Source organism: Gymnoscopelus microlampas (genome assembly GCF_963454915.1).
Source record: "Gymnoscopelus microlampas genome assembly, chromosome: 5".
In the NCBI taxonomy this organism is placed as follows: Eukaryota; Metazoa; Chordata; class Actinopteri; order Myctophiformes; family Myctophidae; genus Gymnoscopelus; species Gymnoscopelus microlampas.
The window spans coordinates 20,686,141-20,704,173 of NC_139942.1; the positions used below are offsets into that span (position 1 = coordinate 20,686,141).

The 18,033-nt window shown below is 39.5% G+C and overlaps 1 protein-coding gene across 1 annotated transcript; it reads right to left on the reverse strand.

The window, feature by feature from the left end:
* Positions 1 to 349: 349 nt before the first annotated feature.
* LOC311045449 (protein NLRC3-like) lies at positions 350 to 14,456 on the reverse strand. Its single transcript, XM_084057327.1, has 7 exons — positions 14,242 to 14,456; positions 12,046 to 12,081; positions 8,098 to 9,865; positions 7,833 to 8,003; positions 7,322 to 7,474; positions 6,028 to 6,074; positions 350 to 1,016 (listed from the first exon to the last, which is right to left on the reverse strand). The coding sequence occupies exons 1-7, from the start codon at positions 14,441 to 14,443 to the stop codon at positions 448 to 450; spliced, it is 2,946 nt and encodes a 981-aa protein (XP_083913453.1). The 5' UTR covers positions 14,444 to 14,456; the 3' UTR covers positions 350 to 447.
* Positions 14,457 to 18,033: the final 3,577 nt, after the last annotated feature.

Here is an 18,033-nt window from a genome sequence, read left to right on the forward strand (position 1 = left end):
CCTCTGTATAACCTTGTACGTCCAAAACTGTTACTTTTTAGATTTCAAGTTCAAAAGTATATAAAAAGTATCAGATCTACAAGCTCTAAACACGCCGCTTTGCAACGCGTTTCAAGCTTGTAGATCTGCTACTTTTGATGCTTTTGTGTGATGCTGTAGTGTGATCAAGTAGGGGTTAATTTATGAAAAACAACACAAAGAGTTAGAATATGGAGATCAGAGGTTTCTGCCCGACAGCAACGATATGTATTACTGATGAATTGAGTACAATGGACCACAATGGAAACAGGATGATCTACAAGCTCACAACGCGTCGCGCTGCATACCTGTGTGTGTGTGTGTGTGTGTGTGTGTGTGTGTGTGTGTGTGTGTGTGTGTGTGTGTGTGTGTGTGTGTGTGTGTGTGTGTGCAGCAGTGTCTCCAGGACACATGACGTTAATGTACCTCCTATATCTGACACAGAGACACTGAGGAACCTGCTCCTCCCTCCCACCACCCGCACCAGAACCCAGCACAGAGTGGTTCAGTGAAAGTGCACTGGTAGGTGTATAGGTGTGTCAGTGTGTTAGATAACACTTTGTAAAAAGACAGACTTCCAGCTGGACAGTCTACATACACGGCTACTCTGTTGGAGCGACGGAGACGGAGGCCAGAGTCAGAGGGACAGACACAGAGTTCAGTGCTCTTCCCATTGTGACGGACATGGTAATCGTTGTCATCATCATTACATTTCAGACTCCAGGATTTGTCATTGGATCCTAACCAACAGTCATCACCTCCTCTCCTGTTGATTCCTCTGTGTGTCACTGATATATAAACCCATCCACTCCACTCTACCTCCCAGTAACAGCGGTCAGTCAGACTCTCTTTACACAGAACCTGTGTCTTGGTGTCAAATCTGTCTGGATGGTCAGGATATCGTTGTCTCTCCACCACACGTGTCGCCTTCTTGTTGTCCTCAGACAGAGAGAGTTGTCTGTTTGCTGTGTTTGGATCCAGTGTGAGTTCACACACATCTGATGAGAGAACAACACACAACACAACACCAGTTTACAATCATATAGAACTTCATAATAATGTACAAATGTAACTTATTAACCACTATGAACGCTGTTTCAAAAATGTTAGAAAATGACAGATCTACAAGCTCTCAACGCATCACGGAGTGATGCGTTGAGAGCTTGTAGATCTGTCATTTTCAGTATAATGTTCAGCTACTGTATAAATACCAGTGGTGGAAAGTAACTAAGTACATTTACTTAAGTACAGTACGTAAGTAAAATTTTGAGGTACTTTACTTGAGTATTTCCAATTTCCAATACTTTTACTTCTACTCCACTACATCTCAGAGGCAAGTATTGTACTTTTACTCCACTACAATTATTTGAAAACTTTAGTTACTAGTTACTTTTCGGATATAAATTATGATATTATGAAACGTACATTAAACACTTTAGCGCTATTTCATACCTAGGCTGTTTGAAAATAGCAGATCTACAAGCTGACAGCGCATCGCATCGCCATTTTTAAACATTTTAGTACTCTTGGTACTTTAAGTACATTTTGATGCCAATACTTTTGGACTTTTCTCAAGTAATTTGAATTCTGGACTTTTACTTGTAACAGAGTATTTCTATATTGCAGTATTGGTACTTTTACTTAAGTAAAGAATTAAAGTACTTTTTCCACCACTGATAATTACCCCGAAGAGTTAATCTGGTTAATAATAATAATAATAATAACAATATAGTAACATATAATAAATGAGATCTACAAGTTCAAAGCACCAGTGGTGGAAAAAGTACTAACGTTTCTTACTTAAGTAAAAGTATCAATACTACATTGTACAAATACTCTGTTAGTAAGTAAAAGTCCGGAATTCAAAATTTACTTCGAAAGTAGCAGATCTACAAGCTCACAACGTGCCGTGTCGCGACACGTGGCTCAAATGGTTCAGAAACCACTTGAGCTTTATTTCAAAAACATCAAAATGACAGATCTATGTGTTGTGAGCTTGTAGATCTTCTATTTTCAGTAAAATGTTCACCTATAATGACGTGTCCAGAATAAAAATATAATAATAATACATATATATAATAAATAAGATTTACAAGTTCACAACACATCGTCATGCAGGACACACGTGCGCACACACACACACACACACACACACACACACACACACACACACACATACACACACACACACACACACACAGGTTTTGTAATGTAGTAACTTTTTCATGTCAAGGACCCAAAAATGTATATGTATTTGGCCACGGACCCCCATCTCAAAATATTTTGTTCCAGGGACCCCCAGAAGCAAAGATTTGACTTACAAATGTTCGCTTTAAAATATATATATTCAAATATTTGCACAAATGTACATGATTTTTCAAAAATAACAAATCTACAAGCTCGTAGCGCGGCACTCGGTGCCGCGCTACGAGCACACCCACACACACACACACACACACACACACACACACACACACATGTTTTGTAATGGCTTCCTAATCTGCAATTTGTAAAACAGTGTGAAAGGACCCCCCCCTCACACTAGCACTGTGTTTCATAATCAAGCAAAATATGTAAAATATTCATAATGTTTTGGTAGCCATACAGTACAACCAGGCAGCCATTTGAAGACATTTTATGAAATATCTGAGATCATTAGGATTTTCTGGAAGATTGAACATGTATTCTATATAGTTTGACCACTTCAAATACTCTTTAATGTTAATATAACTAATAACCGAAAATAGCGGATCTAAAAGCTTACAATGTGTCTTTGACGCGTTGCAAGCTTGAAGATAACCTTTGAGTGACACACTTAATGAGTGGTGACTGAGAACTTTAATCCATGAGAAGCAGATATACAAGCTCACATTGTGTCACTTTTTTTCCAATATACTTTTTGACTGTGTGTGTAACACGCAGTCTAGTCCACTACATCTCAGAGGCAAACATTATACTTTTATCTACAATCCCACTATGCTTCGCGATGCGACACATTGTGAGCTTCTAGATCGGCTATTTTGAAATGGCCGAAATGTATATAGGGCATTAACTGTTTTTGTAATATAATCAAAATCTACAAAGTAACTAGTAACTAAAGTTTTCAGATAATTGTAGTGGAGTAAAAGTACAATATTTGCCTCTGAGATGTAGTGGAGTAGAAGTAAAAGTACTGAAAATTTAAAATACTGCTATTTTCAAAAGATTTTTATACATTTGAAAACTTGTGAAGAGGGACGTTCTGCATAATGAGTACGTTTTACTTTTGGTACTTTAACCCATTAAGGCTTTTTTGAAAAAACTTATGTTGCTATGTCAGTGGTTCTCAAACTTTTTCATGTCAAGGACCCCAGAATGTATATGTATTTGGCCGCGGACCCCCATCTCAAATCATTTTGTTCCAGGGACCCCCAGAAGCAAATATTTGAGTTACAAATGTTCGCTTTAAAATATATATATTCAAAGATTTGCACAAATGTTCTTGATTTTTCAAAAATAGCAAATCTACAAGCTCGTAGCGCGGCACTCGGTGCCGCGCTACGAGCTTGTAGATTGAAATGACACAGATGCGTTCCAGGTCTTAATGGGTTAAGTACATTTTGATACCAATACTGTTACTTTTACTCAAGTAAATTTTGAATTCCTGACTTTTACTTGTAACAGAGTATTTCTACATTGCAGTATTGGTACTTTTCACTTGTAACAGAGTATTTCTACATTGCAGTATTGGTACTTTTACTTAAGTTAAACATTTGAGTACTTTTCCCACCACTGCTGATAGCCTAGTGAAAGTAAATGAAATTCGCTCTGGTCAAACCCCATTCAGCAATTAATTAATTCTGCAGTTTAAAGGTGGCCTTACACTACGAGATAATCGGGGTCTTAAACAACCCTCCCGAGTATCGGGGGAGCATGCCCTACCCCAGCCTATAGATCGGGAGTGAATCTCGGGCATAAATATCATCTAGTGTGAGGGTTCAAAGATCCAATCTTAACCCTCCTGAGTTGATCACAGGACGGTCGGGGCCGCCTGACCGTTTTCAAACATGTTTATTTATCTGGATCGCTACTGTATGGAACAGCACAGCGGGGGACCGAGAGAAACACGGCCGCTGTTCAGATGCAAGGGACGGAGGCCGCTGTGCCGACAGGCCGCTAATCTCACGCATGTGTGTGGGAGCACACACACACACACACACACACACACACACACACACACACACACACACACACACACACACACACACACTCTTCATACCATCAGGTTGGTTGTTTATGTAGGCCTTTATACAAGGCCTACCTTTATATCATATGTCAGATACTCTTGTTAGATCTCCTTTCCCACTACCCCCCCCCCCTCTTCTTCTTTTTTTCTATGGAAATAACGACACAATGGGAACCATGCACAAAAAACGAATTTCACCCACTTTTTTACTTCTGTAAACCTGTGATGTGACAATAAAGCTGATTCTGATTCTGATTCTAATTCTAATTCTGTATCCAATATATGGATACTGTAGCAATATGTTCTTTTTAGCAAGTGACACCCCTGCATGATCGACGAGTAGATAAATGATGCTTTATGATTCTATGGACTGACGCAGGAACAGTGCAGACACTGCATGGTGCAGTGATGGAAAAAGTACTCAAATGTTTCACTTAAGTAAAAGTATCAATACTGCAATGTAGAAATACGTTAAAAGTTAAAGTCTGGAATTCAAAATGTACTTGAGTAAAAGTACAAAAATATTGGTATCAAAATGTACTTAAAATCAGCTATTTTCAAATTGCCAAAATGTATGTAGGGCTGAAGTGGTTTTGTAATAATAATAATAAACGTACAAAGTAACTAGTAACTAAAGTTTTCAAATAATTGTAGTGGAGCAAAAGTACAATATCTGAGATGTAGTGGAGTAGAAGTAAAAGTACTGGAAATTGGAAGTACTCCTGTAAAGTACAAATATCTAATAATTGTACTCAAGTACAGTACTTGAGTACATGTACTTAGTTACTTTACACCACTGGCATGGTGTCAATGTGCACCCTTCATAGTTCTTAAATCCATTGATTTTGCAAAATGTTGCAAGGGAAGCCTCTCTGAGCCTGTGCCATGCCAACCTGGTTTATTTTTCGTTGCATGGTAGTGTCGAGCGGATAACATTATGCGATATACAAGACCACAATGACCCACATCAACATTTGTTTAATTAGAGAGAGGCGATCTTTAATTAAATCACTCCTATTTGGTGTGCTCTTACAGGCTAGAGAGTTTACATTCAGAGAGGAAGTGCTGAAAGCTTTGAGAAGTACTGTAGGTACTTAGTGTATAATTCTAGAATCCTGGACACCATTGCTAGGCAGGGTTCACCCAAAACTAGATTGTGTTATGTAATAAACCCCAGGTAATATAATGTATGTTTTTGTTAATATAAACACATTACAGTTATGTTAAAGAGCTGGTGCCATGTTTTTGCACTTTTTCTGTTTTTCATGTGTCTATGAGGTTGATAGAACTTCATTAAGCCCCCCGGTGGTGGTTTTATGGTGTTTTATGTCTTTTCTGACTATTTGGAGTTTCTTCCTGGAGGCTGAAACCTTGAGGGTCAAACGTGCCAATAGAGAAACAGCGCTTTAGTGACATCGTAAAAACATACCCTCCCCCTCATTATCATAACACAACAGGTGTGGGCATGAGGAGGAGGAGGGACTAGGACATGTGGGTGGTGCTAAGGTGGTGGAGGAGGTGCTAAGGTGAGAACCAGGTATACTTAATGAACTGGAGGCGTGTCCACATAAAAACATAATTTTAACAATTTCTGTACACTTTTTTGAAAAAAATCTTCCTCCTAGTATAACCATAATACCTGATGATTATGTTTTAGGGGGGGGGGGGGGATCACGGCACCCTATCTTTAAGTGAAAGTCACATGCTGCTGTTTATGTGAGCTGTTCTACATAGCAGGATGTGTGCTGCTTTGATTTCATGATTGAAACAGAGTAAACACTTACACTTCCTCAAACCTGGTTGAAGCCTGCACTCTCCGCCATGGTGAACACTGGGGGTGAAGGAGAGACAAAGTCAAGCCTGTATATTCTATTTGATAATAGAAACAATGATAGATAATGCAGATGTATGCCATTAAACATTAAATACTACTATAGTGGGTGGCAACGTGTCGTCAGCAAGGGGGCGTCGCACATGCGAGCTATGTAAGTGCACTGTGGTTGGGGACCGGAAGTTGAGAGTTGGGTAAGTCCCGGGAAAGACGCGCTGTGATCGGCCAGTAGTCACTTTGAGTGGCAGTTGGAGCAAACGCAGTCCCCACAACATCATTTACTATTCTGAGCCTATCGGTACATAACTTGGACGGGGCTGAGTAGGCACAAGCGAACTTCGCAACATTCGGCACGTGCCTCTAGTGGCTCAAGTTCGCTTGAGGCTGTAGCCATGTTGGGGGTCAGAGAGTATATAAAGATGCACTTTAGACTAGGGGGTATGATGGTGGTCTGTGTTTGTAAACATTTACTTATTTGCCGACTACATAGTGAACGGGATGGATAAAAATGACCTCACGCTCAACATATTATGGAAACTAAATGTACGGCAAGCTACCTAGTAATTTTTGCGAATGTGCTGGGATAATAACATTTTCCCTAAAGTGCACACATATGTGTAATTTTACCGGATAGCGCCATGACGTTGAGCATTGATTTCAACCAGAGAGAGTTCAGACCGTCACTTTGGATAGCAGCTGCCAGGCAGCATATGCTTAGATTAATGTGGTGCTTAATATTGTGACGAGAGAGAGACAGTCAGCCCGTAGCCTAAAACTGTTCAGTGACAAAATGCTTCAGAGCAATGTTGACAATGCTCTGAGAAAGGTGAAACTTATACGTGTTGCATGAAGAATATGGCTTATCCTAAGATGTAAGTTAAAGCTCTGTTTATAGGGAGAGGGGGTGACAGAGAAAAGCAGGCACACTGAATGAAATGAAGGGATTGCGATTGCTTTTTATTTGTTGTGAGCTTGTATGCATATAGGTGCATATAGGTTTATATGCTCATGTGGCCTATAATCGTCACTTCTTTTGGGCTTCTTTTCATAGACCTGGTTGCTTATTCCTCTCGCAAAATCCGGCAACACTGGTTGCGACACAGCTGTCTTGTATGATGTCTTGTAAAACAATGCTGACATTTCAAGATATGTCGTCTGTTATGGGATTTATAAACTGACAGTGTGATTTCACTAAAACTCTTAAACAACTAAGAACGTTTGCACTGACTGGCAGCAAGTCTCTCTACCTGAGGGTCTGCAGTTGTCCAGCAGAGCGCAGTGTGTCTTCTGATCTTCCTGGGTGATTGTAGCTTATATCCAACACTTTTAGATGGGGGTTGGATCTCAGAGCTGTGACCAGATAGGAACAGCCTTTCTCTGAGACCATACAGCCTGACAGCCTACATGCACACAGAGAGAGAGAGAGAGAGAGAGAGAGAGAGAGAGAGAGAGAGAGAGAGAAAAGCCCATTTAGTTTTTAAGTTGCTCGATTTAGTATATTAATCAGACACGCCCCCTTTCTATACAAACCGAACATGTCACTGCATTGCTTATTTCTAGCCTAAATGTTTTCAAATACATATTTTAGATGATTTAAGTTTAAAACTAGTAATAAGCTGTACAGAACATCATCTTGAATGAGATTCAAAAAACGAGTAGCACTGTTATTAAAATCATATGTGTTTGGAGGAACATGCAGCTATGATAATCACACAGGTGAATGAAAGCAAGATTTATTCAAGTATAAGGAATACTGACCTGAGGGTCTCCAATCTACTGTCTGGACTCCCCAGTCCAACGCAAAGCTTCTTTATTCCTCGATCCCGCAGATCATTATTAGACAAGTCCAATTCTCTAACATTAGAGTTGGAGGTGAGAACTGATGATAACCCCTCACAGCATCTCTCGGAGAGGTTGCAGCCACTCAGCCTAAAGAAACAATAGCGCTAAAATTAGATGTTTCTATTTTCTTTCCTATAAAAAGAAAATGATATAATACATATCCATGTGTTAGTTCACCTACAGAACTCTTTTGGAGGCTTTAACCACTGGCAGCAGTCTTACAAGAGCCTCTTCTGAAGCAGAGTATTTCTTCAAGTCAAACACGTCCAGCTCCTTTCCTGATGACAGCAACATGAAGACCACAGCTGACCACTGAGCAGGAGAGAGTTTGTCTGTGGAGATACTTCCCGAGGTCATGTATTGTTGGATCTCCTCCTCTAGAGAATGATCATTAAGCTCATTCAGACAGTGGAGCAGACCGATTGCTTTCTCTTGTGAGAGATTTTCCCTGATCTTCTTCTTGATGTACTTGACTGTCTCTTGGTCGGTCTGTGAACTATTTTCTGTCTGTTTGAACAACCTTTTTAAGAGAGTTTGATTGGTTTTCACTGAGAGGCCCAGCAGGAAACGTAGGAACAAGTCCAGGTGTCCATTTGGACTCTTTAAGGCCTCATCTACAGCACTCTGGTAAAGGTTCTTCTTAGATTTGTGTCTAATTAGCTTGGAGAACGTGGATTGTTTTTGTGACATTAGGTTGAGACCATCATTCTTGAATGAGAGAAAGACATAAAGAGCAGCCAGAAACTCCTGAACACTCAGATGAACAAAGCTGAACACCTTGACTTCATGTAACCCACCCTCCTCTTTAAACATCTGTGTGAACACTCCTGAGTACTCTGAGGCTTCTCCGATATCAATGTCACACTCTTTCAGGTCTGATTCATAGAAGATGAAGTTGCCTTTCTTCAGCTGTTCAAAAGCCAGTTTTCCCAGAGCCAGAATAGCCTGAATATTCTTTGGATTCAAGTCCGATTGTCTCTGATCTTCGTCCATCTTGTCATTCTGATGTTTGAACTGAACTACTATGAAGTGGATGAACATCGCAGTCAGGGTCTTCGGCAGTGCACCATGCTTCTCTATTCTCAAGATAGTCTCTAGAACTGTCGCAGCGATCCAACAGAAGACTGGAAGGTAACACATGATGTGGAGGCTTTGTGATTTTTTGATGTGTGAGGAGATTGTTGTGGCCTTGTACTCATCATCAATAAATCTCTTTTTGAAGTACTCCTCCTTCTGGGGGTCAGTGAACCCTCTCAGCTCTGTCACCCTGTCAACAGAAGGGATCAGATTGGCGGCTGCAGGTCGCGTGGTTATCCAGATGCGGGCAGGGGGAAGCAGTTTTCCCGTAATGAGATTTGTCAGTAGTACGTCCACTGATGTTGGCTTCGTGACATCAGTCCAGATGGCATTCTTCTGGAAGTTTAGAGGATACCTACACTCATCTAATCCATCAAAGATGAACACAGTTTGGGTCTCTTTGTTGCAGATTCTTGCTGTGTTGACTTCACCGAAAAAGTGTTGAAGAAGTCCCATCAAACTGTAGTTCTCATCCTTCACCAAATTCAACCTTCGGAAAGTGAATGGAAAGACGAAGTCGATATTCTGGTTGGTTTTATCGTCTGCCCAGTCCAGAGTGTACTTCTGAGTTGAGACTGTTTTACCAGTGCCAGCCACTCCCTTCGTCAGCACTGTTCTGATGTCATCTTCTCCAGGTAAAGGCTTAAAGATGTCTTCAAGTTTGATTGGTGCTTCTGGTCTGAATGGCTTCCTAAACGCTGTTTCAATCTGACTGACCTCATGTTCATTACTAACCTCGCCACTCTCTTCCTTTGTGATATAGACCTCTGTGAAGATCTGATTAAGAGGTTTGTTTGGAGTTTTACCGATTTTTGTCCACTCTTCCCAACACTTCAAGTCCTGCTGAAGATTAGACTTGAGTTCTTGAGTTTCTATATGACCAAAAAAAAAGAAAAAGTTCAGTAAGTGCGTCTTATGGTAAATGTGGTCCTTAAAAGAGAGGACTTGATAATTCTGAAGTTAAAAGGGTGATTGTTTGTCTGCTGTTGTTGCCATTAAACAGTGGTAGGATTATGTAGCAATCTTTCATTTGAGATCAGATGAATTATTGACATATTTAAACAACAGCTCTAAAACCGACAGTCCCAATCCTTGATTCTCATTGGCTGATTCCTGTGATAAAATACTTTTTCTGGATGTGCACCGTGCATGGTGTGTCTCTCTAAACCTGGTGTGTCTCTCTAAACATTAGAGAGACACACCATGCAGGGTGCACATCCAGAATAAGTATTTTACAAAGCATACATGGGCAACTGGTGGCCCGGGGGCCACATGCGGCCCCCACCTTCACTTAATGCGGCCTGCAGGTTAACATCGGAATACTGATATATTATTGATTTCAGCTGTTACAATTCCAAACATGCAAACATGACCCGCATTAATTACTTCAGTCTATATTAGTAGCTTAATGGCTAGTATACAAATTCTAATGTCTTTTTTGTATATAATGTCTAATGTATTTGTATTTAAGTTCATAAAGTTAACATAAGTATATCTAAATGCACTTGAATTTAATACAGAAATTACTTTTCAGGATTCCAATTCCAAAATGGCAAAAAATAGCAGATCTACAAGCTCAAAATATGTCGCACTGTGATACGTTTTGAGCTTGCAGATCCGATATTTTTGTGTGACATAGAATGGCGAAAAAAAAGTTAAAAGAGGTGTCTGCCCGACAGTATATGCAATGTGGCCCTCTGGAGTGAGTGTTGAAATATAGTTTATATAAATATACCTTCTCCATCATCAAAGTTGCCCAACCCTGCTCTAAAGGCTCACACACCATTTGCCCTGAAGTAAGATTTGTGCCAATGAAATGTTGTATTGAAAAAAACTACACTGACAAGAAATGGCTAATTATTTTTACATCAAATATTAGTTATTTGGTGCATAGCAGAACCAGGTAAGGAGAGCTTGTACCTCTAATCTACCACATGTAATGTGAGTGATGTGTTGAATTTGGATGGATTTTGGTAGTGGAAAGTGTGCGCCAAAATAGGTCAATGTTCTATCTAATGCACTCTTTAAATAGCAGGGAAAAGCTACACTGGTGTAATGCACCGGGCTTTAGATGAGGTCAGAGCTGATCTAAAGGTGCAACCACTTTCTGACTATTCTCACTTTCTCCCATGGTGCACATATGGGCACAAGTACATTTGGTACTGGGCGTGGAAATGACAACTGGGTCGGATGTAAACTAGCAGTGACTCTTTGTGTAATATAGGGCCACATAACACTACCTGTTGCCTGATAAGGCAGTACCTGTCACACTTGGAAATAAGCATACAGATTATGTATGTGTTTAGTTTATACATTATCCAGTTTTGTGTTAAAACTTGTATAAAGTTAATATAACTTATTTAATCATATATTGTTTTTTTGTTAAAACTTGTGTAAACTCAATACAACTTATAGCCCACAATTACATTGCGTGTATGTGATGAATTTAACTACATTGTTCAAAGGCTATAAATGGCCGATATACAACCTCACAATAAAATGAACGAATGAATGAATGAATAAATTGAAGGAACAAACGAATAAAGAAATAAAGAAATAAATACAATTGAGATTGAGGGACTTAGATTGTAATGGTAAAAATGTTCCTTTGGGGGTATAAGGTCTGTACTGCCAGACTTTGCTCAATAAATTCTATCACATCGGATCAAGTCTGCATCCATCGCTTCTTTTCATCAGAATGCTTTGAAACTTAAGAGGTTTTGTCTTAGGCCTTCTAAGACAAAGTGTTGGTGTAAGATCCAGACTATTTTCAGTTCACAGTCAGGAATGCTACCATTTAGACACTAGATGACCAGAGTCCCTCGGGGGGGTCTACACTTGTTCACACCCTCCCCCTTTCCTTCTAAATCATCTTTGCTGTAAATAGCCAATGAACAAGCTTACAAGGCACAACATATAAACAACTGAATGTTTGCCTATGATATGCCCAGAACAGGGTTCATGTGGGTAATCCTCAACATCATGTTAAAGCTGTGACTTTCATACTGCTCTCTAGAAAGTTGGCAGTTAAATCAAATGTTTCATAACTCACCACTGTTAGCCGAGTCTTCTGATGGAAGTACAGCTCCTGCATAAGAAGAGGAGTAATGAAGTGAGTTGACATAATATTAATTTAATGGGATTCTTGTCATTATCTAGGGAGGAAGACATTCATATCTTGCCAATAGAACTATCACATGTTCCTGGTAACCAATACACAATTGGGAAAATAAATATTGAATGTGTCAACCTTTTCCCCCGAGTAAATCCATACATAATAATGATGTTGAATGGCACAGGGATTAAAAGTATTGAAAATGCTAATTTAAATTATTATTATTATTTTTTTTTTATGGCGCTTCTTGTATGAAAAATCTAATAATCGACACAGAATTTTGGCCTATTCCTCTACACAGATTGGGCCTAATTCACAAAGCTGTTCTTAATGTCCTACTATATTTGAGTGTATGTATAGTTTGGTGTATATTTTCTAATTTACAGTAAGTCTGATGTGTGATTCAGGAAAGGGAGTGTAGAACCTTGATTTGTGCGGATCACAGGTCTATCTCATGATGAATCCCAGGCAACAAGCACGTTCGGGAAATTAATTATTTCCGTCAGCCAGTTGCATGTCAGGCTTTATATTTGCCTTTATATTAATCTCACTCATAAGGACACATGCTGACATCAATGAACATGTTGATCAACACTTCAACAGTAACACAGCGACAGATGTGCTATGTCCCTTTTATCTTAGTATCTTTTGTATTTGAATGCTGCATTAGTTAATTAAATTGTGCACACACACTCCCAGGAGGCCAAGGAAGAATGAATGTTACATGTGCTCTTGAGTTAATACCAATGTCTGGTAGAAGTTTCATGTAAATAGCATCATTGGAAAAATATTTACTGGGGGAAAAGGTTGATGCTTTCAATACTTACTTAGTGCCACTACCTTGGTTTGTGGAGCTGAAAATAAGGCGAATATGGCTGGAAGTTAGCCTGGTAAACAGGGAGGTTTACCAGGCTAGCTGGAAGTGACATGTTACTTGAAAATGACGTGAGCTTTATTCATTTATTTGAGAACAGAAGCTCCAAATAAGGGCAACAATTTTGCAACCAGATCAGATTTTCATTAAGTTGAGGTCGTAATACTGTAAACATGATGTTGAAGTGTGTTTTGTGGTTTTTCTGTGTTTTGATATTTTGAACATGATTTCCTTGACTATGACATCATAGAATGAATGTCAGTTCTTTCTGGACCACAATGGAAACAAGCCCCCAGGACTTGTTGTGTTATCCTTTTAGCCTTAACTGTACCCTGTGCTGTTTACCTTTATGACTAAAACAATTTCAATAATAAATCAATCAATCAATCTGAACTACAATGTTGGACTACAGCCCCTGTTTCTTGTAGTTCCAGTCAGACCTTCCCCTCCAGTCAATCACCTTGATAAGACTGTCAAATACTCGCCAGACTGTACCAAGTTTTCAGGGAAGAGAGAGGGGTGTGACGGAAGTTTTTTGTTGTTGTTAGTTTGCCTTTTGTTTTGTTTTGAATAGATTTAGTTCCTCATGCATTTGTTTTAACCTGTATTAGGCTAGGTAGCCTAAATAATAATTTCTATCGTGTGTGCGATATCAATGATGTTAGATGGTGTTTACATATCGTCATAAGTTATTGTGGGAGTGTCACAGTTCACTGTGGAGGTGCTGCTAGACAAGGTAGCTAACACCTTAGAGCAGGTTTAACAAGGTGATTGACATCAGCTGGAGGGGCTAGTCTGACTGGAGCTACAGGAAACAGGGGCTGTAGTAGTCATTCTGTACGATGTCACAATCGAGGAAATCATGTTAAAAAATACCTAAACACAGAAAAAACACAAAACACACTCCAACATCATGTTTATTATGTCCTTAACTTAAAAACGTTGGATTTGGGCGAAAAATCGGCTGCCCTAAAGTTGCTCTTTAATGAGGAATTGATTTCTGTGAGCTTTTCTTTATTTTTTCCTTTCTTGACAATGCATTGTATTTCATTGTTTTCATATGGAAACGTACAGTATATATAATGTACAGTATAACTGATGTTGTTGATACCAGGTGTGTCTAGTAATGTGTTGATAATAGCTGAAGATGGCCATTTAGGTCAAAACGTGTCAACTCTATGGGACTGCTGCTAAGAATAATATTGAGGTTTTTGTATAAAAAACTAAAAACATAGTAATTTAGTTCCATCTGTTCTTACCAAGGGTCTCCAACAGTTGGGGCTCGTGTTGTTCAAGGGCACTGTAAAACGCTGCTCTAGTATCGGTTCCCCCGTGATCTAGCCTGGCTGTGTACAGTTCCCTCATTTGGTCCATGCTTGTCTTCTCAGCTTTAATCCTGGCATAGAGCTCAGGAGGGACAATGGCTCTGTCTACTAAACTGTCTACTATAGGCATGACCATGGAAACCTTTTGAATCAAGTCTGCCCTGCGCTGGATCACAAAACGTGCTGTTGGCAAGAGAAAAAGACAGTTGAGTTAAATGCATCACAGGTAATTATGTCATATCAATGAAACATAAAACTGTCTGCATAGCTACATCCCCACATGCTTAGCAGTGTAACAACTGGTATATTTATATTGGTATATCTACAGTATATGTATATATATGGGAATAAGATATTGATGTACACGAAAAAGCTCACCTTTTTCTGCCTTTTGTTTTGAAGTCGAGCTGTCAACAGCATCCTGTTGAACACAGTCATGTTATTTCAATGGTATCATGCCTGAGGCACTATTAAACTACATTATGTCTTATATGGTATTGGCTGCATTAATGGTTTTACACCTAAAACTACCCACCTGGGATGTTTTGATGTTATATTTTATATAGAATAAATAAATATATATTTTTTAGAAATAGTTCATCTTTTACTCAAGGGGGACAACGCCCGTCGCAAGTTGATAATGTTATTTATCCATGTGTGGTCCAGCCCTTTGGAATGTATGGAATGTATGTGATAACTAAAAAACAACCTAATACTTCCTATGGTTAACATGAGCATCACAAAATATATAATTATAATGAAATACCTTTTTATTAACATATGCATTCGATGCATTCCAAAGGGCTGGACCACACATTACAAATTACAAATGACATGTTACTCTATGTGGAAAACACGGCCAGTAAACCTACAGTCATGATGTGTGTGGTCATCTGAAAGCTGTCTGAGGACAAAGGTTGAAGCTGTTTACCTGCTCTGAGGAACCTTTAGTTGTTTTACAATCACCATCATCCACTCTGGACTCCATCTCTTTACACTGCTGTTGAAAGAGGTGTCGATTTAATTATTGAAGAAACTGTGTGTGTGTGTGTGTGTGTGTGTGTGTGTGTGTGTGTGTGTGTGTGTGTGTGTGTGTGTGTGTGTGTGTGTGTGTGTGTGTGTGTGTGTGTGTGTGCGCGTGCGTGCGTGCGTGTGTATGTGTGCGTGTGCCACAGGGATTGTAGGACAGTGTGGAGAGGGAGTGGGCTGAAAACACGTTAGATGTCGCCCTCAACATTATGCAACTGTTGAAGGTTGCTGTTTTTCACTCTGTTTTTGTACAATTACCCCCAGTGTCTCCTCAGCTGTGAACCGTCCAGCAGCCGACCAATCAGCACAAGCTAATCACACTCTCTATCCATAACAACATATAGAGGGTGGTATCTGATAAGCCTTTAGACTGATACCTAGCAACTGATGAGGGCTGATAGGACAGCTAGCTGACCAATCAGTGCAAGATAAAATACCAAAGAGACAACATGCTGGCCAAGGTGGTTACTATAAAACATAAAACTGCAAATCCCCATGTTCAGCAGTCTGTTGTCTTAATGATAAACTGCTGATTAAATACACCATTGCATGCATGTCAGCACACCTGAAAGCTACTATTCTGTTCAATTCATTAATTAATGGCCAAACCAAAACAGCTTTTTCAACATGCCAGTCTATTGTTATTTCTTTGTGAGATATTACAGGCTAGTGTTCTCACACACACACACACACGCACACACACGAATGCACGTCTGTTATGGTCACTGTCGGGTGGAAACCTTTGTTTTAACTGTTCAGTTACACCACTTTAACCATATATAGGGAGAACGGGGTAAGCTATGTTTCACTTAAGTTATCCTTGACGTAAGGCAACATGAGATAGAAGTACAATCTAAACATCTACCCTTATTTCAGGATGTGAAATCATGTGCAAGCATCTATGACAAGGGGCCATACAAATATGATACGGTCCTGTGGCTCAAATTGCCCCAGGTTAGGTGTAAGTTGGTCCAAGTCAAAGGGTTTTTTCAAGTTTAAACTTAAAGAAATGATGTAGTCACTTATCAAACATACATTTCCCTTTTGCTAACTGTCTTAATGGTGAGACAAGAGAAGATTTGTGTTAAAAAACTTTCAACATCTTTAAAAAATGTTCAAAAACAGCAGATCTACAAGCTCACAGTGCGACACGAAGTGACGCGCTGTGAGCTTATAGATCTGCTTAATGTGATCTAATGATCTTATTTATCCGCAGACCCCCATCTGAAATAACATAAATCTTGTCTTGTAGGGGAGGGGGGGGGGGATCACTGGCACAAAACATTCTAGATGGGGGGTCCGGACCGTGGCCAAATACATATCCTGTTGGGGGTCCTTGGCACAAAATAGTCTGAGAACTACTGATTTAAAAGGCATTTGTTGTAGAATTGGCCTCAGGTCTTAATGGGTTAAATGAGTGTAAAACCTCACAGCACACCAGAGTGTCATGCTAGTTTTAACACGCGCGCGTGGGCGTGTGTGCACACACACACACACACACACACACACACACACACACACACACACACACACACACACACACACACACACACACACACACCACATTCTGTAGCTGTCTGAGTCATGTCACCACTCTCCCTCTCTCCCCCCAGAGGAGAGAATTCTTATCATTCAACCCATCTATGGTTAAGATGATGAATGCCTCCAAGATGCTCCCACATGTACTGAAAGCAGCCAGAAAGCCCACAAAGTAACTAATACTACTAACAAACTGTTTTCGTATCATTTATCCACAGACCCCCATCTGAAAATATGTTGTGCCCTTTTGCCGGTCAAAATAACAGTTTGTCAGGTATAATGACTGTTATATGAAAGCTAATTCATTTAGGTCTAAAAATACATATCATACATGTTGGTGATTTGCCAATGTGAACAATTATAATTAAGTATTATTTTAGCCAATTTGACTGTGGGGCATAATTAATCAAATGCTCTGGGTTAAATGGAGACATTTATCCAAATACGAATCACTGTATGTTTTATTATTTATTTCCTACTCAAATTGTGCTGAATGACCTTTAATTTGGATGAATGACAGATCTTTACCAACTGTCACCAAGACGCAGGACTTTATTTTGGTGATGACATACTTACTGGAGGCACACATGGTTCTATAATCCATTGGAACCTTTTCTGTCATCCTTATAGCAGAATTTATTTGACTGTACTGCTGTACTGTTAACATGTTAATAACGGATTCAATTCATCAATCAATCAGTCAATCAATCAATCAACCGATCAATCAATCAATGGTTCAAAACAGGTCACATTCAGTGCCACACATTTTAAATGATCAGTAGACTATGCATATCTCTCAAGTGTCTTGCATTCTGATGATCCTTGCTAATCATTGGTCACTCATACAGCCCAGGACTAGTGGTGGACAAAGTACTGAACTCTACTAGTCAACCTATAGGTACTCCTGGTCCAATATTACTCCACTATCTGCTCCACTACAAGTGAAAGTTGCATTCAAAGTATTCAATATGCTTTAAGAGGCATTAAACCCTAGGCTGATTTTGTAGTTTATTTTCCAGTTCAGGTTAGAAACTACAGCAGATTAAAAACATGACTGTAAGCAACACAGCTGACCCAAACACATTAATGAGTGTGTTAGATGTTCATAGGCGTGTCCATAGAGCCATGGGCATGCCAATGTGTAAGCATGATAACAAG